Source organism: Haplochromis burtoni, unplaced genomic scaffold (assembly GCF_018398535.1).
Source record: "Haplochromis burtoni strain Fernald_Lab_line unplaced genomic scaffold, NCSU_Asbu1 Contig_113, whole genome shotgun sequence".
NCBI lineage: Eukaryota > Metazoa > Chordata > Actinopteri > Cichliformes > Cichlidae > Haplochromis > Haplochromis burtoni.
In genome coordinates, this window is record NW_024582474.1 from 1,212,012 (window position 1) to 1,236,632 (window position 24,621).

The following is a 24,621-nucleotide window of genomic DNA, read 5'->3' on the forward strand; positions in this document are numbered from 1 at the left end:
GGGACTTCAGAATGGAACCGTATTGTTTGTAATAGGAGGAAGTCGAACATACGCTGCTGTGGAGACATTTTAATAGACGCTTAGAGAGCAGACAGCAGAATTCTCATCATATCGACGCGTCTCGTTTCGCCGGCATCTTTCACTCGCTAACGTTGAAAATAGCTAGCTGAGCTGATGGACTCAAGTGGAATTTGTGCTTGTGTGTGAGCTTCACGGTTGTGTTAGTGGTGAAAAGTGTGCGTTGTACGCCAAGTGAAAGCCGTCGACTTTAATAGAGGCACGTGGTGACGTAGTAGTCAGGACTCGCGATATAAAGGCGATTCAGCCTTAGGTTAGTACAGGGTCAAGCTGTTCGGGAGAGGCGGACACATGATGCACCAGCAGGGCTCGTTGATGCCCTCTTTGCTCAGTGGTGTATTCTGCCAGTGTCGGTCGACAGACACACATCCAGGGGCCGACCCTGGTGGTGGAGGCAGGGTCCCCCCCTCCGTCCCTCCCTCGGATGCATCACCATCTAAACCAGTAACCCAACAGTCAGCCTCCGGCGTGTGGCACACCGACGAAGGAGAGCATCCATGTGACATATGTGGGGGTTCGGAGCAGGAGCACAGACTCAAAGTGCTCTTCCAGGTCCTGGATGTGAACGGGGATGGAGGCATCTGTGTGAACGACTTGACAATTGGGCTGAAGAAGTTAGGAGTACATCGCACTGAACATGAGCTCATGGTAAGTGGACACAGCTCGGATGCTCCGTTGCATGATATATAGTGTCTTCACTTCCCTTTTTGTGTGTAATAACAGAATTTCAAAGCATTTCCCACGGAAAGACACCACATTCATTGTAAATTTTTCATTTAAGAAGAGTGAACATGAATGCAGGGTGAGACAATGAAATGGAACTGGTGCTCAGAGTTATTTAAATAGGAGAGTAGGTAAGGGAGTAAGATGACACCAGGGCATGGCTTGAAACAACTGGAAAAAAGTACAAATGCACTGAACAAGCTTTGGGGTAAATACAGACTGACATGTCATTTAGTAACAAAGGATTTAATTACTTGTACACCAAAAAACATTAAGATATATCAACTGAGATAATAGTGATAGCACTGTCAATAAGCAATGCCATGTTAAAGGGTGTTAAATGGTACAGTGCATATTTTATATTTAAAATATCTCATACATAAGAAATGCCAAGATACTAGGGATCTGCACAACTAGTCGACCAACCAAGTAATCGTTGCTATTGTCACTAATTGCTACCAGATGTACTAGTCGTTTAGTCTTAATTGTTTTACATTTGAATTGATACCCATGGCACGTGTTGTGCCAAAAAGTGATTTCCAGTATTTGCCAAAAAATGACTGCTGGAACTTAAGCTATTATAAAATAGGTCAATCATAGTTTAACAAAGAATATCAAGTCGTTTAGAGCCAGAAAGTGCATTCCTATCACAAAGTAGCTGCTGCCATCAGTTTTTGGCAAAGTTACTTTTTTTATCAAGTAAATAAAGGCTATATAAGTGTCACTGACATTAGTGAACAGAGATTCTAACAGAGATCTTTAACAGAGATTTAGCAAAGTGGCCTCTTTGCTAAATTGTAACAAATATAACATCACAGTTCTATAAACTTACTTGAAGTGACCAAAAAAGACCAGATTAATGACAGTATGGGTTCAAATACACAGTCATAAAGATACTTCAAAAATAGGTAATTTCATTATTAAATATATATAACCCCTTCATAAATTTACTGTACAATATAAAGCGCCTTGAGGCAACTGTTGTTGTGCTTTGGCGCTATATAAATAAAATTGAATTGAATAAATCCTATTCACTACAGTCTATTTACTACTGTAAGTAAAGATATTAGATATGTAAAAAAACCCCCAAAAAACCCACCTAAAAACAATGGAAATCACTTGCGTCTTAATGTTATGCAGGCATCTGCCACCAGATGCAGCTACATTGGTGAGAAACACATTAAATCTATTAATCTGGGCTTGATCTTTTTGTTAACATTATTATTGTTGGGGTTTTAAGGCGAAAAATGAGATCACAGATACACGTGGTGGAAATGAGCTTTCACTGAAAGGTGGATAGTGTTACCCTTAGCAATAGGATGGGGAATTTAGTCAGGGGATCATAGTACAGCTGCTGATTTTCCACATCGAAAGGAGCCAGCTGAGGCGGGCACCTCCTGAGTAAGGTGTTCCAACCAGGCATGTTCTACCAGCAGAAAGTGCTGGGGCAGACCCGGGACCAGCTTTGAATAACTTTTCCCTGGATGAGCTGGAGGAGGTGGTACATATTTCAGTCGCAGTTTCTGAGTTTTTCGGATGTTAATTTGTCACATTTCAATAATATGTGAACATCTTACGTAGTAACATGTTTTCATATCATATTTAACATCGGTTTATTTTAAGTGTTTTTCTTCTTCGTTGTCTGGAGTATAACATTCAATGTTCATAATGCATAATGCCAGGTGCTGCACCGTTAAGCTGGAGGATTTATTATTGAAAAATGTGATTAGTGGTTTAAAATGCCTTTGTTTAATGAGTTTTTGCATTAAACGGTTCTCAAATTTAACTTGATATTAAGTGTTTCTTAGTTTTAGACTAGTCGGTAGTTTTTCTTTTTGGGGGGGGGGTTGCGCTTGGAGGACTTAGAAATTAGTTGCCTTGAACATCTCAACTAAATACAATTAGAGTACATGCTTAACGGAGTGCAGCTTTGTTATTTAAAAAGAAAAGATTTCCAGACAAGGTAAAAATGCCCCCAAGACCAGTACCGCAGGAACTATGACAACAGCTTGAGATGCAGAGGGAAATTGGGGATGAGACTGTGTGAGTCTAAAAGAGAGACACAAGACTGAAAGAATCCCAAAGAGAAGTCTCTGGGAGATGAAGTTGGTACATCAATGCCCCGAAAGAACCAACTGACAGCTGAAACAGGAAACATATGATTCAACTGTGTTGTTGTCTAGAAACGTGCACAGTTGAGGATCACAACCGTTTCACTTGTGTGTTAGTTGGTGAATCCTTGCTGATTGTAATGGTAAAGATATAGCTATGTATTTGTTGTTGTTTTTCTTGGAATACAGATAGCTTGGCTGTGTGCTACTAGGATAAATTCATTTTGTTGGCCTGCTGGGTTGAATGAAGGGGTTATGCTGTGTATAACTTGCAGTGGGGGAAAAAAACCTATTTCAACCTTCGTGAGGTAAATTCCACAAAATTTATACATTTGTAAAAAATGCAAATCTAACTGGTAATTCTATACCTTGTGTTTTGGGTCCCGGTGACCAATGAGATTCCTTTCCTAGTTCAGTTTGATACATGTTTCTGTACCTGAGTGACACGAGTTGATGTTATGGTTTTTTGAGTGAGAGGAGAGTTTCAAATGATGGCAAAGCTTTGTTGAACACAAGCATCTTGTTAAAAATTTTGTTTGGAAATCTGTCTTAATAATTGAGGTACCACTCTATGTTACCATATTTATGTTTTTTCAAATATTTATGAATTGATTCTTCTCAGTGTGACACACAAATTTTTCTCACTGTTTGCTAATAACAGTCTCTTAATACCTGATAACAGTGTCCTCCTAATACCATGTAACATGCTGTTCAAGATGGGATTCACCTTCAACAGCTAAATGAGAATGAAATTTCAATGTTTCTGAAGATAATAGTGAAATCCTATACCCCTTTGACAGCAGGAACCTTTCTTTAAGCAGATTAAAGTCGAGTGTTTTTACTGGAGTATTCTGTATAGTTTATTGCAATGAACATCTAGTTTGTAAATAGTGACCCTGTGCCTGGAAAGCCTACAGACAAAGACAGAACATTTTTGACTAACCATTAGAAGGTGTGACAGAAATTCTCTGTGACCAAACACTGTTGTGCCAGATGTCATGTCAGCATAAGTCACATATTTAACCAAGTCCTTTTGACTGAAAAGAATTATAAACACTGCATGGATCAACAAATCCAACCTGATGTGTTTGACACAGAAAAATTCTGCACTACATATTTTGTACCCAAGTTGTTTGACATATTTAACAAAAAATACATTAACTCTGGTGCACTGAAAACATTCAAGTTTATTGAAATAGTCCCAAATCACCACAACAGTTGCCTCAAGGTACTTTATAATCAAAGTATAGACCCTACAGTATTTGGGATAAAATCCTACAATAAGGCAATCCACTATTAAAACACTTGTGGGAAGAAAAAACTCCCTTCTAACAGGAAGAAACCTCCAGCAAAACCAGCCTCAGGGAGGGGGCAACTGTCCGCTGCAGCTGGTTGGGATTGAGAGAAAAGAAAAAGAGCATATTGGGATTGGACAGAACACACACTATGGGGAAGAGACTGCACAAATCAGGCCTTTATGGTCAAATAACTGCTAAGAAACCAATACTAAGGAAAATCAGCAAGCAGAAGAGACTTGTTTAGGCCAGGAAACACAAGGAATGGACATTAGACCAGTGAATATCTGTGCTTTGGTCTGAGGAGTCCAGATTTGAGATCTTTGGTTCCACCCTCCGTGTCTTTGTGTGATGCAGAAGAGGTGAATGGATGGTCTTTACATGCATGGTTCCAACTGTGAAGCATGGAGAAGGAGGTGTGATGGTGTGGGGGTGCTTTAGTGGTGACACCGTTGGGGATTTATTCAAAATTGAAGGCACACTGAACCAGCATGGCTACCACAGCATCCTGCATGCGACATGCCATCCCATCCAGTTTGTGTAGTTGGACCATCATTTGTTCTTCAACAGGACAATGACGCCAAACACACCTCTGGGCTGTGTAAGGGCTATTTGACCAAGAAGGAGAGTAATGCTGTGCCAGGCGGCCTGGCCTCCACAGTCCCCTGACCTAAACACAATCAAGATGGTCTAGGACAGTTGTTCACAAACTGTGGTACGCATACCAATGGTGGTACTTGGGCTCCTTCTAGTGGTAAACAGGAAGTCTCCAGATTAAATAATGTACCGTGTTCTGGCTGAGAGATTTCTAAAAAATTAAACAGCTCTGCTATCACTTCCAGCATAAATTAAGACAGGAAACTAAACCGAAATGGCGTTTGTAAGGCTACTGAAGTTGGGCTAGCTGGTATATAATTATGTGCTACAGCTGTGTTAGCATAATATGGACACAGTGAAGCTGGAGGATGAACGCCAACTTTTTTCCACTCGATAAAAGTTAACGTGAGCGTTCCCGATGGTTAGGAACAAATGATATCGCATGGCAGGATGCTGTAAACGTACCAAACTTCAGTTAGGAGGACAACTGAGATAATCCATCCACAATACGAGGTTAGTCATTAATATACTGCTGGGCTGGGCTGTAGTTACATTGTAAGGTTTGAAAAACTGAACTTTAAAATGAACAGTGGTAATAGCAACCGAGAGAGGCTGACAGTGATCACTGCCTTGTTTTAGGGGCTTGTTTGGATTAAATAGAACAAGATACAAAGCATTAAAATATGTTAAAAACACAACAGCCCTGATAAACTCAGAGTAGTTTGTTCATATGTCAACAGTTAAAGATCATATTTCCCACCCGCTGGATTGTTTTAATGCAGTACAGTTGTTATTATTTCCACTTATCACGTCCTGTTTATGACAGTTAAAATAAATAACATTTATATAAGAAATAAAATTGTCTCATGTAAGCTGTATATGGTGTTAAATAGACCTATACTACTGTACTTTAATGTCGGTCATGAGCGTAGTACTTTAAGAGCCATATATTTTATGAGGTGGTACTCGTGAAAAGTTTGAGAACCATTGGTTTAGGATGAGATGAACTGGAGAGTGAAGGCAAAGGGCCACCAAGTGCTCAGCATCTCTGGGAACTCCTTCAAGACTTTTGGAAAACCATTTCAAGTGACAACCTCATTACGGTCATTGAGAGAATGCCAAGAGTGTGCAAAGCAGTAATCAAAACAAAGGGTGGCTATTTAGAAGAATCTAAAATATAATACATGTTTTGAGTTATTTCACACTTTTTGTTTACTACATTATTCCATATGTGTTCATTCATAGTTCTGATGCCTTCAGCGAGAATCTACAATGTCATAAAGAAAACCCATTAAATGAGAAGGTGTGTCCAAACTTTTGACTGGTCACTCGCAGGGCGTAGGTGTTGTTTGGCTGGATTTTGTTCTTTTCATTCAGCAGGATTTCCTTACCCTCTGCAGGTACTTGGTGGTTGCAGCTTTCCTAGCGGCCTCTTCGTGGATCCCATTTGCCGTGGGATTCCCAGGTACTTGTAGCCGTCCTGGATGACTGCAATGCTGCCTTCTGGTAGTGTAAGCCCCTCAGTTCTGACTAACTTCCCTCTCTTTGTTGCCATGCGACTACAATTCTCCAGTCTGAATGACATTCCAATGTTGTTGCTGTATATCCTCGTGGATCAGTGAATCGATGTTTCGTTCACACCTGGCATACAGCTTGATGTCATCCGTCACTTGGTGTTCGCTCTCTCTGCAGTAGAATATCACTTCCTGTTCCTGTCACAATACACAATGGTGTTTTTGTGTAGCTTACCTGCATAGTAATTTAATAAAGAACTTTTAGAAAACTTTTTATTTTATAGTGTAATCTTCATGTGCTTCATCTGAAGCGCACTCTCCGTGTATTCACTTGCTAATTTATGGTCACAGTATTCACTCACTGTGTCTTTCACTAGCTTAGCTGGTAGCTGACTCGCTAGCAGCATGGCCTTTCCACCTGTCCCTCCTGCACTTTCCTGCTCATTGCGTCAGATGTTTAGTTACTCCTCGGCCTCCCTTAGCAGTATTGATACTTGTAATAAATGTAGCCTATTAGCAGCTCTGGAGGCCAGGATCACTGAATTTGAGACTCGGCTTTGCACACTTGAAAAACCTGTAGCTAGCCCAGCTAGATGACCCCCGGTAGACTGTCACGAGCAGCCGGGGAAACAGGATGCCTGGGTGACGGTGAGGAGGAAGCGTAGTCCTAAACAGAAGCCCCAGGTACACCACCAACCTGTTCGTGTCTCTAACCGCTTTTTTCCACTTTTACAGCAGTAATGACACCCAGTTACATCAATCAGTGTTGAGTAAAATCAAAGCTGAATCGGTGTGCAACTTGGCCAAAACAATGTTGAACTCTGTAGCTTTCTCTGGTCCACTCCCCAATCGGACCAGGAGAGACATGTTTACCCGCATGTTCTTCTTAAATTGCTGGCTAGGGATGGGTATTGATAAGATTTTCACGATTCCATTTTTGATTCTGTTTAACAATTCGATTCTTTATCGATTCTCTTATCGATTCTTTTTAAAAAAGGAGAACACTAAGGTCAAGTAGCTTAGAACTTTGTTTTATATCTATGTTCTCTTTGAACAAGATAGAAATTTAGGAGTAGCATGGCCTTATAAACCCAACAGTGAGATCTTAAGAGATCCTTGAGAGATCCAGCCTACGGCTCTTCAATGGGGTGTCACAAGGTCCCTGGGGAAAAAATGGTAAATGTAAAATAATAAAATAAATATTCTTCTGTAGCAATAACAAAGTATAACATAAATTATTCTGTAGCAATTACACAAGAATATCCAGTAATGTCCCTGCCTACAATTAAACACATTCACTTACCGAAAATCGGGGGCATCTGCTGTGGCAAATGGGTGCAAGCCTTTTACCACAAACTTAGTCACTGCTCGGTGACATTCGTCTATCCTGGCCTGAAAGGAGACGCTACCGGTAGACTGCAGCGAGAACTGCCAGCATCTGAGCCAGACTCTGTCTGTCTCTCTCATCATGGTCACCTAAATGCACAGTAATGGCAGGTTTTGTAATAAGGCAGATCGCGCTAACATAATATGCACTGTTAGTTGATTATTTACCTGCCGCATTAACGGGAGAGGACGTGCAAACGTTACCGCTGCTGCTGGGTTGAGATTCACGAGTCCGGAGCGGAATTAAAAACACGACATTCATTTAAGGTCATCGCGTGTTTTGTGAGCAAATGCTTTTGCATATTCGTAGTGTTTCCTCCCTTAAATGAAATATCTACTTTGCAAGTATTGCAAGTTGCCCTGTTGTCATCCGTTCTCGTAAAGTATAACCAAACTTTTGAGCGTTTGAGCCGCCATGTTTCCTGCCAGGTAAATGATGCTCCGCAACGTGGTGACGTCATTCGGGGCGACTGGAATCAATAAGGGAATCGTTTGCAAAAATGGCAAACAATTCCAAGGAATTGAAACAGTGGGAACCGGTTCTCAACAAGAACTGGTTTTCGATACCCATCCCTATTGCTGGCTGTCTTAGTGGGGTCCAAAAAACGATGTGGGCTTTATAGATAATTGAGAAACTTTCTGGAGGAAACCTGGTCTTGTTGGGAGAGACGGCATCCATCCCATTTTGGATTTCTAGAAATTTATTAAACCCCCTAAAACGTGAATTTCCAGAGTTGGGACCAGGCAGCAGAGTTGCAGTCTTACACATCTCTCTGCAGCTTCTCCCCTCCTGTTATTCTCCCAAAACCTCACTCTCTTAGAACGTCTAACTATTCATCATTGATTGAAGAAAATAAGAACACCCCTAGGTTTCGCTTCAGCACTGTAGCCAGGCTGACAGAAAGTCAGAGCGCTCTCAAGGAATTATAGATGGGAAACATCCCTCTTATGGGACACTCCCAATAGGGCTTAAAATCTGGGACTATGCACCATTTGCTCTTAGAACTGAAGAAGCTTCTCAGATAGAGGTGAAACATCTTCAAGAAACTTAAAGAAGTCCAGTCGCTTTTCCAAGATCCTTAGATCAGTGGAAGGAATGTTTTGTTACTCATCCAAGTGACTTATTCAGTCTCAGGTGAATGGAGATTTCCCCAACCTTATAAACAGTACATTTTCATCATTTATGAATAGCAGATGTGTTGATGCATGCTCAAAGTTGAAGCTTCAAAATGCAGAGTTCTCAAGCAGTGGGTGAAATCAAGCTAGTTGCATCTACCTTTCAAAAACAAAAGCTTTTTTCCAAACAAAATGGGAAGATGTAGTAATCCTACATCTTCCCATTTTGTTGTATGACAACTGGCTCCTGAACATTGATTAGTTACAAACAACAGACACAGCTCTTTTATTGGTCAGGAGATATTTTGGAGCATTTCTGCTCTTTCCTTTTCATTTAATCTGCTTTTGCTGTTCCTGAATGTAGTGATGGAGCTCCTCTCTGCAGTTAATAGACTGTTGTGCTACCTAGCTACGTACCATTACTCAGCATATTAAATAACAGGTTAAAATATTTCAAATGAATACCTTTTCGTTTCTGTCTATATACAGGTATTTGAACTGTTGTCATAGATTTCTACAATAGTAACCAGTGGACTGGGACGGTGCACGTTTCTGTGATTTTGTTTGATTGGTTGATGTTAAGATACTTATAAATTAATGCCAGTTTTATCCTTCTATAAGCATAGAGATATTTTTTCTTTTCTGGTCTAGAGAGCCATGTTGACAGTGTGGTCAGTAAGGTAGTAAGCCAGGAAACGGTTGCAAGAAAGCAGCGTTTAATGCAGAAATAGAACTACTCTGCTTTGCCACACTGTAACTCTCCAAGCAGGAGGAACTATATACGTGCTGAGAATGAAAATCTGTCTGCCTTGGATGCTTCAGAATGCTTGCTTGATGCTGACAATGCTCTTAGAATGACTCAGAGCAAGTGCAGGAGGCTAGTGTGGGAGGGAGGAAAAGGAACCGTCACTCAGCAGATTTTCTTTACAGGGAGGGAGGTGCAGCTGAAGGGAATCCTGCTGTTTAGCCAACCCTATCCCTCTAAGTTCATTGACAGTCAGTGACATCGCTTCATTTCCATGCTGCTACTCTGTCCTCTATTGGCGGAGACCCACATTCTGTGGTGAAGCAGTCAGACCTGCTTGTATGGTCTGCAGTGATTGGCCAGGCTGGGCTGCAGTGAGGTTGCAGGTTTTGGAGGCTCTCACTGCTGCATTTCCCTGGCTGATGATACTGAAACTAGCACAGTGGCAAATCCTCACTGTGTGTTGCTGATTCTATTGCATTATCAGCATCAAGAGAAAAGATTTTTTGTCTGCATCTAACGATTTGATGATCCGTGAAGTAACTGCGCCTCAGAAGCAGTGTGGTAAGAGTTAGATGGGAGAACTTGGATTTGTACTGCTGCAGCTGATGCTGTGATCCTGAGCCTGGACATTTTAATAAGGAAAAAGATGCACTTAGAATATGAGGCACTGAGTCTGAGAAGTGAGTGAAATCCTTTCTGCAGCCCCATGCTGTCTTTAGCTAGCCTTTCCACACTTGTAATACTAGTTCACCTCTCTGCATTTTGCAAGACCTATACTGTTGCCGTTGCTTTTGGTCTGAGTGCAGTCACCCAAATAGTGTGGGAGAGCCAGTTTGAGGATGCTGCTGGACATACTGAGCTTTCTATACCAGAGACTTTTTGGCAGGACACAATGTAAGCCTGCTGAAACCCAGCTGCCAGGAGAGAAACAGTCTGAGACTACAAACAACTGCAGAGAGCTACAGGCAAGTCTTCAGGAAAGCACTAAAGAGTCCTCTAATGGTAAAGAAATCAGCAGGAATAATGTTACTCCAAAGAAGACCATGGTATTAATCATGATGGCACCACCTACAGATCTTCAACAGGTAGGATAAAGCTGGTAGAATAAGGTCTGTTTTTTAGACCTGTATAGCCCTTAGTGAGAGTTACTTCACCGTTCAACTTTCTAATAATATTAAATAGAGACCTTCAAGACTGAAAAATAAACCCACTGTAGTCCCCCAAAATGCAGTTTCTCTTAAGAACACTTGGGCTGACTACCAACCATGATTTTGGTGTGCGTGTGTGTGGGCGTGTGTTAGTTAGTTTTCCTTTCTAAACAACTATAATGAGGGTGGATTTGTTTGAATCACAAATTTATACTTAGAACTTATATCACTATGACAAATATTATGCTTCTTTGTGGTAAAAACCAACCATGAGGTCTGTGCTTCAGTTTTGATGATTGAAATTCTTGCATTGTAATAGTCTGTTACTTGATACACTAGTAGGTATCAGAGTCTGCAATAGCAGAAAAGTACAGTTAGATGGATGCAGTTTAGAAATAAAGTCATTCTTATATGATCTTAGACTTTCTTTTTTTATTGTAAGGTAGACCCTACAATAATACATACAGAGAAAAACGTTGGCAACAGTGGGAAGGAACAACTCCCTTTTAACAGGAAAAAACCTCCGGCAAGTATGATTCAATGCAGAGGGGTCTATTAACACACAGTGAGTGAAACAGGTGACTGAAGAAGAAATACATCAGTGTGCATCATGGGAATCCCCCATTGCAGCGTAACTAAGGCAGGATTCAGGGACACCTGATCCAACCCTAACTATATGCTTTAGCAAAAAGGAAAGTTTTAAGCCTAATCTTACAAGTAGAGATAGTGTCTGTCTCCCGAATCCAAACTGGAAGCTGGTTCCATAGAAGAGGGGCCTGAAATCATTCTACTTGTAAATACTCTAGGAACAACAAGTAAGCCTGCAGTGCGAGAGTGAAGTGCTCTAATGGGCTGATATGGTACTATAAGGTCATTAAGATAAGATGGGGCCTGATTATTCAAGACCTTGTATGTGAGGAGCAGGTTTTTGAAATCAATTCTAGATTTAACAGGGAGCCAATGAAGGGAAGCCAATATAGGATAAGTATGCTCTCTCTTTCTAGGCCATGTCAGCACTCTTGCTGCAGCATTTTGGATTAACTGAAGGCTTCAGGGAGTTTTTAGGACATCCGGATAATAATGAATTACACTGGTCCAGCCTAGAAGTAATAAATGCATGAACTAGTTTTTCAACATCACTCTAAGACAGGATATCTATGAATCATTCAAGCATTAAATCATTAACACAATTGACTGGAGTTGGTTTAGAAAGTTTAATATGTAACAATGACCTCTGCCAATCAACAGTGCCAATGGAAAAGTGAAGATAGGAGTGCAGGCAGGGTGGAGTGGGTGGAGGCAAGTGTCACAGCTGACTTTTTGACAGAAGAATAGCAGCAAGAGTGCACAGTGAAGATTTCGTCAAAACAAAAGTGAAATCCAGGAAGGAGCAGGTGTACATATGAATCCTTATTCAACAGGTGTGTGATGGCCATATGAACCATTGTTAATGAAGGGTACCGTCTGTGGAGCAGAACACAATGATGCTATCTGCAAGAGGCGCATAAATCTGCCTCACAGAGGCAGCATCACTTTGTGTGGTTTTCTGTGATGGTTTGTGATATTTTAACAGGGCCTACCATTGCTTTCAGCTCAGATGGAGCTATTATGGTTGCTGCGTCATCATCCAGCACTGGTGAATTACACCCCCATTGGGCTGTTAATTTCCCACTTCTTGTCTTAAAAGACCTCATACTACCATATCACCCCAGTAGAGCACTTTGTTCTCAGACTGCTGGCTTACTTGTAGTTCCTTGGATATTTAAAAGTAGAATGGAGGCAGAGCCTTCAGGTTTTAGACTCCTCTTCTTCCCCTTGCCTCCAACCGGTTACAGCAGATGACTTCCCCTCCCTGAGGTTTTCGTTCCTGTTAAAAGGGAGTTTTTCCTTTATTTTTCTAATATGAAGTACCTTGATGATTTAGCCTACTGTAATTGTCACCATAAGTATATGGATATCACTTTAGATAAAAAAAATTGTCTCTTTTCCTTTTTCTGTAGGTCAGGGTATAATAAGTTCTTTTTTATAGTCCTCTATAAAGTTTCATTTCAGTATGTCGAAATCTCTGATGATCATGTGATTTTCAGTAAAAGGAGATACCCTGGTCAAATTGCTCTTCTGTGTCATAGCATGATCTCAATAAGATGTTTTTGCTGATTTAAAAAAAAAATCTAACTTCATTTCGTTGTTTCACTTCATTCTTAGCATATTAAAACTTCATGATGGTTCAAGTAGACAGTTTCAGTATATCTTTTTGTGTGATGGTTGACCCCCCTTTCCTAATAGGAGGTGTCATCCATTCTTCTGGTACCCATTACCTGACAGTAGATGGCATTTAATTGTGTTTCGGTTAAAACTGTTTCCTTGCAACCTTTTCAGTTGACCTGACAAGCTTTGGTAGCACTAAGCACCCTGGATAGTCTTAAATATATAGTAACCTGAGATGTGTGGTGGTTGTAAAATACACTACACTCCAAATCAAGTCAACAAAGCACAGATGGTACGAGGTAGGGGATTGTACACCCTAACCTCGACTGCTGTTTGTCAAATCACTCTTTCCACACAGATAATGCTATACTATTAGAGTGTGTCATTACTTAAATGAGCTGGCATCTAAATGATTTCTCTTTGTTCACAGAAAATAGTGAAAGCCGGAGACAAAGACCTGGATGGACAGTTGGACTTTGAGGAATTTGTCCATTATCTCAGAGACCATGAGAAGAAACTCCGACTGGTCTTCAAGAGTTTGGACAGGAAGAATGATGGTAAGGCAGTTTGTTAGAAATAGAATGCCTTTTATTGTCACTATACACATGTACAATGAGATACAGAGCATCTCCTACTTAGTGCAGACATGTGGGAAACGAAAGGGGACGAGGTGCACAGTTCTGCAGTGCCATATACATATGAACAGTATTCAAAAAATATCAAATGTACAAATATACAAATCGGGGGGGGGTTTAATTGTGTTGTCTGTTTACAGTGTGGGTTATTGCATGTAATTGTAATGGTAGTTGTGTAGTCTGTGTATAGAGGGAAGTTCTTAGATTGGGGGGTGGAACTGTGTTGTCAGTACATGTGAGTTCAGGGTGGTTATGGCTTTTGGGAAGAAACTATTCTTGAGTTAAAAGTTAAAGCAGAGTTTGAAGCATTTTCGGAGCAGTGCCAACAGCTCCTTCTGTGGTCATAGTTCGTAAGTATTGGATTCTTAAACCAGAGTGCTGAGCCCATGCTTGTTTTTGAATAACTGATAGGAACAGATGGTTTCTTTTAGACTTGATCTTAATCCTAAAGAAATACAGAAGACATAGGATTGTGAATGAATTTGAATTGATTTTAATGTCTGTGAGAAATCGTTGCAGTATCCATGGCTAATAACTTCTTGTGTTGCAGGTCGAATTGACTCACAAGAAATCATGCAGTCTCTGCGTGACCTGGGAGTGAACATCTCTGAGGAACAGGCAGAGAAGATTCTTAGAAGGTTAGATAATGCTGTCATCCACTGAACACATATCTATCAAAATGGTTAGACAGCATCATTTTTTTGGGGTGTCACATTTGTGGTAATAAAGTTAGCGGCACTGTTTTCTTTAGCCTCTTTGACACGTGCACGTCTTGGATTAACTGTGTCAGTAAATGGTAATTTAACTTTTCATCATCACATCTGAAGCATCCCATTTCTGTCAAGAAAAGTACAGACAAAGATCTGCACATTTTTGTGTCCAGTCTAATTCCTGCAGTGTTGGGTATTTCAGGAGGTTACTGTCAGTGCACACCTGGGACATCAGCCTCTCCTTTACTGATAATTTCAATTAGAGCTGGGCGATAGAACGATAACGATATGTATCGCGATATAACTTTTACTCGATAGAGAAATTAAGCTATCGCGATAGACCTCGCCGCTCTTGTCCTCTTAAAAAATAAATAAATAAAAGGTCAGCCAATCCAAATTAAGTAGCGCAGAGCCGAACCAATCACAGCCGCAGCGTCACGTCGCGTGACTTGTTACGTACAGCACAAGTGCCAAGCCGCACGTGTGTTTGTTTGGGAAGCAGCCAGCGGGTAATGGAGGAAATGAGTGTGCCGACTAGAAAAATCAACCGAGCGTGACCGAAGAGAAAACAGATGATGGTTCCAACGCCGGAGAGATTGTCGAACGGAAGAGCCATAGAAGTTCCGTAGTGTGAAGGTATTTCGGCTATTTCAAGTCTGACAAAAAACAGAGTAGCGTGCACTGTAAATTGTGCCGAAAGCAAGTCTGGAAATACAATAAACTGGTGCATGCGTCACACTGTGCGCCACGTTATTGTTTCGGTGAAATGAATTTCTACAATACTGTTACTGTTAATTCTACTCTCTGCAGTGTTTAAATGCTTACATATACACACAGTTACTGTCTCCACACATACGACTCGGTTCTGCTTCTATGCCCCAGCTTTGTTTACTTTTTCCCACCGAGGCTTCTAGACTTCTGATTGGCCAACATTTCTGCACGGTTAGGAATCTAGCGCCACCTGCTGCTTTGGCATGTTCATAGCAGCGTTTTCCTTCATTTCTGCCTTTATGTGTGGACGGGATTATTTTTTAAAACGAAAACGGAAAATCTCCGTTTTCAAAAATACCCGTGTACGTGTGGACGTAGCCTCAGTCTCTGACTGGAAGCGCTAATTCGTCATTCGGCTTTTGTCAGACTAAAGTAACTGTTAAAACTGTTTGAAAAGCTCAGCTATACAACAAGGAGAGATTGAGAATTTCCTTTTAGTTCTCAGTTTATTTGATATTGACAAAAGTTAGTCAGTTTTGTCTGTTCTTCTGTAAAACAAACTAAGATTTATTTTTAGAATTAATATTTTGTTTCTAAGTGGAATTGACAATTTAGTCTGTTTTGTTTGTTCTATTTTGAAACTTAAACGCTTTAGCGGCTGCCTTTTGTGTAGTTTGCAATATTTGCCTTTATTTATCTGAAAAAGTCTCATGTTCCTTAAGTACATCTACCCTGTTGAACTTATTATGGGAAATAAATATTTAAATAAAAACAAGCTGCTGATTATTTCACATTTTACTTGTGAGCAACGGCACATTTAAATCTTACAAATATAGTTATTTGGCTTATATCGTGATAGATATCGTTATCGCCTGAAATGAAAAAAACATATCGTGATATGAAAAAATCTCATATCGCCCAGCTCTAATTCAATCTCTTCTGGGAACGCAGTCAGTTATTCAGATACAATGGCATACATCCAATTGGACTTTGAACAAAACTTTTTTCCTTCAATACTTCTGGTATTATCTACTCATGCATTCCTGTCCTTTGAACTACTCACAGTTTACAGTTGCTAATATATCACTATATAACTTTCCCAAACCGCTCTCTCATAATACAATAAAAATTAACAAGAGACCAGTCACCTACAAACCAGCAAGCAGACCTCTAATACACACTGCTTTTGTAGACCTTATTGGAACACATCACCCATGAGGCATCCAGGAAGCATCCTTATCAGATGCCTGAACCACCTCGACTGGCTCCTTTTAATATGGAGGACTCTATCTCTAAGGGAGAGGCCAGCCACCCTTCTGGGAAATTTCATTTCAAGCTGGTCCATTTACCACAATGGACCAGTACAACACTGCAGCTTGTCGATTGATGGTATGATCGCCTGTCGATCTCCCACTCCCTGTGAACGAGACCCCGAGATACTTAAACTCCTCCACTTGGGGCAACAACTCGTCCCTGAACCAAAGTGAGCACTCCACCCTTTTCTGGCTGAGGACCATGGCTTCAAACTTGGAGGTGCTGATTCTCATTCCCGTGAGGAACGAGGTCAAATTCCTTTTCCAAGTGATATACAGTATGACAATGTCTAAAGCGGAACAGGCAGGAAAGGGAAAAAGATGAAAGATGTAATAAAAGGGCAAAGAGAAATACAACTAGAACACACACAGTACAAAGAAATGCACAATATATCACCAACTGCTGCACCTGTAAGATAAACAAACATACAGCAACTGGAACACAAAAATTCTGAAGTGCACAGGAACATAAATCAACAATCTTCGTGACTTTTTCACAAAATGTACTTAAAAATGAACCCACAATAATGCCCCCCAGAAGCCAGAGGCAGATAGAGATGAATCAAGGACAACTGGGCCATCCACAGTCCCCAAAAGTACTGAAGACCTAAGGCCACAAATCTCTGCGATATCTGCGTTCCCATCCTAGCATGAGATGGAGTAAAACCCTATGTGGGGTGCCCACGGTCAAAGGGTGGGAGGGGGCAAACATTCTCTCCAGACTGATGTGTTGTGTATCTGCTTCCATATCTTGTTAACTTATGTCACTAAAGATTCACCGCTTGTGTGAGGTTTGGGATACAGCAGCTAAACCATGTGAATAGGACCTCTGGACAGGCATGTAATACTATATAGCATGAATATAGTTTTCAACAGAGTTGTCTTTGCAATGGGTGCATATACTTGAGTGTGTACCAGCCATTTGGAACAACCTTTATTCTGTGTTGTGTTCTGTAGACAATTTTGTATAAGTTCTAAGTTGAGGCTTTTAGTCATTTTGAAGGTGTTTAAGCATATTTGTGTCCAGAAGTTTTGATCTGGATTGATGGAAAGATGTTCTGATTTTCATCCCTTTTTCATGCCACAATGAAAAATTTTGTTTTTTCTTTTTCAATTTACAATGTTTTTCACCCGTGAAGTGTAGTTTTGGTCTTTTGCTGCTGGTTCAGTATATTTTGGTCGGAGTGATGAAACCTGCAGTTTGAAATTCTGTGAGATGCTTTCAGCAACCGATGGCATGTCCATGTATGTGCCATGGGGTGAACGGAAAGATCCACGCTTTGTGTTTACATCTTTTTGCGGAATCTGTTTACCTGCTCTTTAATTGTTTGCTGTTTTAGCTGTTTGGTGGTTGTTGAAATGGTTTTGTGAGCTTTTAACTGAGATTCTGACTTTTCTGTGGATACCACACATGTCTATATTTAAATAACAGATCTGGTGGTACACCCCGATAAAGCAGATGTTCTCCCTCTCACCTCCAGTACTGGTGGCGTTGGGCTTCAACAAATTAATTATTTATTGCCTCTTACTTTCTGTAGTGTGAATGGCCATAAGGGGTTTTTAATCACTAGGAAAAGCTGCAAAACTTATGAAAATACAGTAAAGTCCAAAATTTCTGCTTATGCGGTTATGTGGTGAGCAGCAGATCAAACAAGTTAAGAATTATAAATGGCTTCAAGGGCACATTCGGACCTCTGAGACTCATTTAGACACATGCAGACATTTCTGCATCTCTGTCATTCAAAGAAACTTTGTAAATAGTTTATTTTATGCAATATTGAATACTGAACTGTAAATGTACAACGTTTTATTCAGTGTTTTCATAACAGCCTAATTTTATGCATTTAGTACTACTAGGGAGAACACACATGAGGTTTATGGACTGTACAACTTTTGCCCTCCACAATGGCTAAAAATAAAAACAGGTATCACTTTAGCCAGGTAGGTGGTATTGTGAGCACAAACATAACTTTGTCATTTTTAATTCCAATTTTAATCAAGTCTTGAAAAGGAAAAGTGTTGTGGTGTTGCTGTCAGATCGTCCTGTGATTGTTCTGTTTGTCACTCCCGTCTCCACTCATGTTTCTAATTTCTGCTTTATGTCAAGGTCCAGTGTGATCATGTCTGTTTCCTCTAACCTCCTCCGTGTCTGTCTTTGTCTCCTTTTCTCTGGCTGATCTCAGAATAAGGAGGGGTCATATCTGGGCCCCTATTATGTAGTAAGTAGTAGCTTCTATAGTCTGCTTGCTCAGCCAACGCTGCACAAATCACCAATGCATAGTCAGCATGTCTGAGTGCTGACTATCAGTTTTCAGCTTCAGTGTATTCCAGTGACGTAAAAGTGCAACATTTAATTGTAATGATACAGGTTTAGCACAAATCGCTAAAGAAAAGCATCCTGCTACAACAAACTGCATCTGAATCCATGGAGGCAAATGTCTAAATTACTGAGAATAAACAGTGCATGTGAGCAAACTGCTTGTGTTTCCTCCTAAAAGCATCACATCTCTTATACTCTGTCCGCTGTGTTCTCTCTTGCATGTGCAGTATGGATAAAAATGGAACAATGACCATTGACTGGAATGAGTGGCGGGACTACCACCTCCTGCATCCAGCTGACAACATCCCTGAGATTATTCTTTATTGGAAACACTCCTCGGTACACACTCCTCCTCTCCATCCTGTAGCAACACAACAATCACAAAGCAAATCACGTGATTTCCACTTGTTTTTAATTGTGTACATATTGTATGTGATGGGCATGTTGACGTTTTGATTAATTTTAAATTATTGAAAAAATAACCAAGGAATGTTCAAATGAAAAAAATTGCCAGTTTAATAATAGGATAGTTTATATCTAGGATATGTGGAAAATTTAAGTAATAGAGACACTAATCCCACTTGAATAAGGGTTTTTCTCTTTTGCTTGACTGGTATTTTCTCATGGTGTTTCCCTGTCAATGCTGTAACTTATGTGTCCAGGCTAAAAACGGCTGCTTCCTCCACAGATCTTTGATGTAGGGGAGAGTCTGATGGTTCCTGATGAGTTCACAGCAGAGGAGAAGAAAATGGGTATGCTATGGCGACACCTAGTGGCTGGAGGAGGGGCTGGTGCAGTGTCTCGAACTTGCACAGCACCACTGGACCGTCTGAAAGTTCTCATGCAGGTAAAACACAACTATTGCAGTTTTCATTTTTCTCAGTTAAAGGAGAAGACGGCTAATAAGCATTTCATCGCACTCGCCCAGGTTCACTCCTCCAAGAGCAACAGTATGCGCATCGCTGGTGGCTTTTCTCAGATGATCCGAGAGGGTGGTGTAAGGTCTCTGTGGCGAGGCAACGGGATCAACGTCCTCAAAATTGCCCCTGAGTCTGCAATAAAGTTTGTGGCTTATGAACAGGTACACAAAACCAAGCGTTAATGGAATATGAAAGATAAAAATTATGTAATTTGTATTTTTTTGCATAGCTCATAGCAGAGTGAATTTGTTTGGTCTGACTTTTATGTTGCTGCTAAACAACACTGACATCTGTCCATCAGATTAAGCGACTGATGGGAAGTAACCAGGAGACGTTGGGCATCACAGAGAGACTGTTGGCCGGCTCTCTGGCTGGAGCGATCGCTCAGAGCAGCATATACCCCATGGAGGTGAGAGAACAATGAACACAAAAAATAAAGCAAGACATCAGTTTAACAATAGCTGTAGCTAGGCAGCAACTTATAACTTACTGTATGCTGAAATACACTGGACTGCTCTGCCATGGAAGCTCCTGGTGCTGTTTTTGTTCTTCCAGAAGAGGTTTGGAAATGTGGTTCCTCATTCGGAGTGTTGGTGACACTCTGCAGCCACATTCTGGAACTTTACATGGTCTGACTTATTTGTTGTAGTTCCTAAACACTTCCAGGTTTCAACAATACCACTTACTCTTGATCTAGAAGGGAAGAAATTTCAACTAACTCATTCCAACACTGGCATCCTGTTATTTCAGTCAACTCTTTATCTTTCACAAATTCTTTGTAAAGGCAAATTGCACAGTCAGTTCCTTGGCTTTATGCATCTGCAATGGGGCTCAAAACGCCTGAAATTAAAGATTACGATGTGTGGCCCAATAGTTTCATCCACATAGCGTGTCTCAGAACCTCCTTGTCTTGTGACTGATGACCTTCAGTGTGAATATGTGGTATATGGGAATGAGGTTCATAACATGAATTTGAAAAATGTTAATTTTATTTTTCCTCCGGCTTGTTATGTTATTGTAAGTACAACTGATTCCTGGGTGAGAAGTGCAGATTTTCTGTTTTTTACAAGGTGTGGCATTACTTCCTGTGCATTCAGGTCCTGAAGACACGGTTAGCCCTGAGGAAGACGGGTCAATACTCGGGCCTCCAAGATTGTGCTAAACATATCTTCCAGAGGGAAGGCGTGGCAGCTTTCTACAAGGGCTACATCCCAAACATGCTGGGCATCATTCCCTATGCTGGCATCGACCTGGCTGTGTATGAGGTTTGCTACTATTGCTGGGTGATAGTTTTTTGTTTTTTTGTTTTTTGGGGGGGGGGTTATTAGTTAAGTCTAATCTCTGTGTTCACCTCTCCTCTGACAGACTCTGAAGAATTCGTGGTTGCAGAACTACGCTACAGATAGTGCTGATCCAGGAGTGTTTGTGCTACTCGCTTGTGGCACTACTTCCAGCACATGTGGACAGTTGGCCAGCTACCCACTCGCTCTGGTCAGGACTCGAATGCAGGCACAAGGTCAGTCACTGGAGAGCTCAACAGCACTGCATAAGACAACAAAGATATATACACACACACATGCACACACAACTTTGTACAGCTGTTTTGAAGAGGGTCCACATGGTTATTATACCAGGTTTAATGCTGTAAAGTTGGAGGTTTTAAAGTGAGAGTCTATGGGGATTGGCAGCCTAAGGTTAAGGCCTAAGGCTGCTACAAGAACTGTTGGGTTTTTGCGATTAACGATGATTTGTGAATGATTAAAGTTTTCTTCTCATAGCATATTATTAAAAATATTACCCCAAATCTTTTAATTTTTGTATTCATCATCCCCTCTGAATGCAATGTTTTGTTCTCCATTTGTATTTATTCAACGTACACAACTTAACAGTCACCAAAATTTTTATCCATAGCAGAATTTTGGAGCAGTTACCACTAAATGTAGAATAAAGAATTTGTAAAAGTGCTGTAGGCACATATTCAGGATTTATTGATACAAATACTGGTTTGAGGTATAAAGGACAAAAGTAAAAAGATGTGTTTGATGTGTTGTTTGATGGCATCATCTTCCCTTTGATCCTACAGCTTCTCTGGGAGGAGGTCCTCAGATGAACATGACAGGACTGTTCAGACACATTATTAGGACTGAGGGAGCAATAGGACTCTACCGAGGCCTGGCACCCAACTTCATGAAGGTCATCCCATCTGTCAGCATCAGCTACGTGGTCTACGAGTACCTGAAGATCACGCTGGGAGTCCAGTCAAAGTGACCAGGCAGGCAGACAGAAGAAAATAAGTGGCCAAAGGTTTTTTTGTTTGTTTGTTTGTGGTCTGAAATGACCAGCTACAGTTCAACATATTTTAGTGCAGAAAATGAAGGACAAGGCTGAGATGTGTGATTTGAAGAGAGAAAAAACTTGACTGAAGTCATGTCTGTCAGTTGTTCTCTTAAGCTTTCTTTTAGCAGCTCGGTGGTGTTTCAGCACCTGTGAGTCTTAGTTTAACAAGTGTTTACATGACTCTGAATTACTGCTAGAACTGGAACATGTCCCTGCTGCTGAGTACTGTGAAAGGAACAGTCCTGCGTCTCTGTGGAAAGGAAGAATCTTGATCCTGGTGGGCTTTGCTCAGTCATGACACTATATCATCATATTGCTGTCAGCATATGATATCATACACTATCAGCTTTGTCTGTGAAGCTGTAACTGGATTTAAAACGGTAGATAAATGGTCGATTTGGCTGCATTAAAACGGAGATGATACAAACAAGAGAAACTGGTTCACTTTAAGCTAAAATCATTATATAATGAAATAAAGGATTAACGTGATCTAAAGTGATTAGGGCCATTCTGGCAAATACTAATTACAGAACCAAGGGAAGTGTTCACTATCCCTGAGATTAAAGTAATAAGTATTAAAATAGGCTTAAAATAGTTATTATCGATGTCCTATGAAAAGTTATTGCTGCAAATCGAGGAAACCAACTCAGACAGTGAAACCAGCCGCTGCGACTTGAGCCGTTGGTTAGTGAAGTCTCATTCTGATCCCTGAGCTGAGAGTAATTTTTTTCCATTGGCATCTTGGTGTTTTGAAACTTAGAACAATCGTTATTTACAAGGTAAGGTAGACTTCATGTTGCGTTCAATATGACCTGAAGCCCATAAAGGAAAGTGTTCACTGGGGTCACATAAAAAGGGTGCTGAAGGCCGTTTTCCCAAAGACCTGTAAATAACCACAAGTCTTTGCAGCCAGAAGAATGAAGGAAAAGGCATTAAAAAGAAAGCAGGTTTAAGGCACTTTAGCACTGACTTCACTTTTCAGACCTAGAAGCTGTGTCCATATGTCACCCCCACAGTATCTTTTGTATGATTGATGTGGTTTCTTGACAACAAAGAGGGGAAAAAACAGACCATAATTTGGTCTGATTATTTTTGATGTGTGTACATTTTTTTCTTTCTTTCTTTACCACTACAATCATTGAGAATATCCAAGTTTTTTTTTTCTTGCATACTTGTCAGTCCAGGTTTTTTCCATTTAAAATCATTATCCACTGTCATTTACGTCTGCTTTTTGTTTTTTAAACGTAGAATGGCCCTAATAAGGACTCTCATATAAGTTTGCAGAGGAATTTCACAGAAAAATAGGAAAAAAAGGCAATGAAACAATAACAGAACGATCATCTAGGGACTTGTCGACACGCTGGACAAAGAGCTCTGTTACATTCAGTCTATGGTCATAAACAGTGAGATGGAATCGTTTGTTTTTTGTATTCAGTTTTGTTTTAATTTCGGCAGATACAACATGATCTGACCATAACAGACGTATTGTGCAGAATTCTGTTCTGAGAGAAAGAAGGTCACCACAGCAAACAAAACAGTGCTACAGGGAGAGTCACTGACCCAAGAAATTAGCATTGTTGAGCCACAAAGTAGTAATGCCCATGCAGTGAAAAGGTTTGCACTCATAATGCAAATCCAAAGCAACAGACACCTCTGCATTAGTTTTTCAAATTGAAAAATGCTTAAAGCAAAAACTTTGACTTCCTCTCAGCTGAAGTTGAAACTGAATGTTGTGTTATCACACTGATCTTATTTTGCTAACATGTCCCAGAGCGCTGTTTGGTTTCTCAAAAGCTTCACCTCTCAAAACTGTAATGGAAATTGATAATTATAAATGAAAGCCACGTTTCCATTTTTATATAAACACTCCATAAAATAAGTGGTACGGCGCCCAGGCGGCACTCTCCACCTGACTGATGTCTGTATTATATGATCATCTCAAGAGTGCCTTGTGTTACACGCATAAATCCACCTGAACACTATAGGATAGCATTCCTTTTTTACTTTAAATGTATTTACTACTGTATTCATTTATTTATTTTTACAGAGAAGTCAAGATGATTGACTGAAACAGTGTGAAAATGTTATTTAGTGCTTTTGCTGTTTTCACAGTACTCATGATAATGGTGGCAGAATTTTTATTTTTGGCTTTAACAGACCTTCAGTTATACAGAAGCCCAAAATGTTTCAAATGTAAACAGTGAATCAAATTGGATAAATGCTAAATTGTTTAAAATATATATGTTATAAATCTGTATATTCAGTTTTCTATAAGTACATGCAATTTTTGCTTCGTATTATTCTTTTATTTTGTCAATTAAGTCAGTGACATCAATCCTGTCAACATACAGAAAAACAGCAATGAAAACATTTCTCTCTCCTTGGCAATAATGAGTAAAGCCGAGGAAGTGACTGAATTAACCCACTGAGATTAGCTCCTGCTGTACTGGTTCTTAATGTAAGTGTTAAAGATATTGCGTGAGGTTTGAAAGAGAACAAGTTCAAATCTCTGTACAGATGATAGGTTGTAAAATAACACAAGCACCTACCTAACTATAGGCTATACTGGTAATTTAGAGGGTTGCATCCCTGGCTATGTAGCTAAATAAGTATGAAGATGATACTGAGTCTATATTTATTTATAGCAGCATCTACATAGACGTGCTAAAGGGCACTAATTGCACTTGCTAACTAATGGATAGGCAAAAGGGCAAGGAGCAAAAAAAAAAAAGTCAAAGAACGTACAAATTC

The 24,621-nt window shown here is 40.3% G+C and overlaps 1 protein-coding gene across 3 annotated transcripts; it reads left to right on the top strand.

Moving 5' to 3' along the window:
- The first annotated feature begins 6 nt into the window (after positions 1 to 6).
- On the top strand, positions 7 to 24,621 carry LOC102309313 (calcium-binding mitochondrial carrier protein SCaMC-2-B). 3 transcript variants are annotated; one of them, XM_042223523.1, is made up of 11 exons: positions 7 to 726; positions 13,355 to 13,481; positions 14,110 to 14,197; positions 18,477 to 18,512; positions 18,841 to 18,952; positions 19,302 to 19,460; positions 19,542 to 19,694; positions 19,835 to 19,942; positions 20,631 to 20,798; positions 20,899 to 21,049; positions 21,617 to 24,621. In XM_042223523.1, exons 1-11 carry the CDS (start codon positions 370 to 372, stop codon positions 21,799 to 21,801), a joined length of 1,644 nt encoding a protein of 547 aa, XP_042079457.1. In that variant the 5' UTR covers positions 7 to 369; the 3' UTR covers positions 21,802 to 24,621. The 3 variants fall into 3 exon arrangements, with proteins under 3 accessions (XP_042079457.1, XP_005929056.1, XP_042079458.1); XM_042223524.1 differs by lacking the exon at positions 7 to 726 and adding an exon at positions 8,192 to 10,653; XM_005928994.2 differs by lacking the exon at positions 18,477 to 18,512.

Bases quoted from the DNA above. Each gene is read 5' to 3' on its own strand.
- LOC102309313 (XM_042223523.1), top strand. From the start codon at position 370: ATGATGCACCAGCAGGGCTCGTTGATGCCCTCTTTGCTCAGTGGTGTA. The intron at 13,482-14,109 runs GTAAGGCAGTTT...CTTGTGTTGCAG, and splicing joins TTTGGACAGGAAGAATGATG to GTCGAATTGACTCACAAGAA. The intron at 18,953-19,301 runs GTACACACTCCT...CTTCCTCCACAG, and splicing joins TTTATTGGAAACACTCCTCG to ATCTTTGATGTAGGGGAGAG.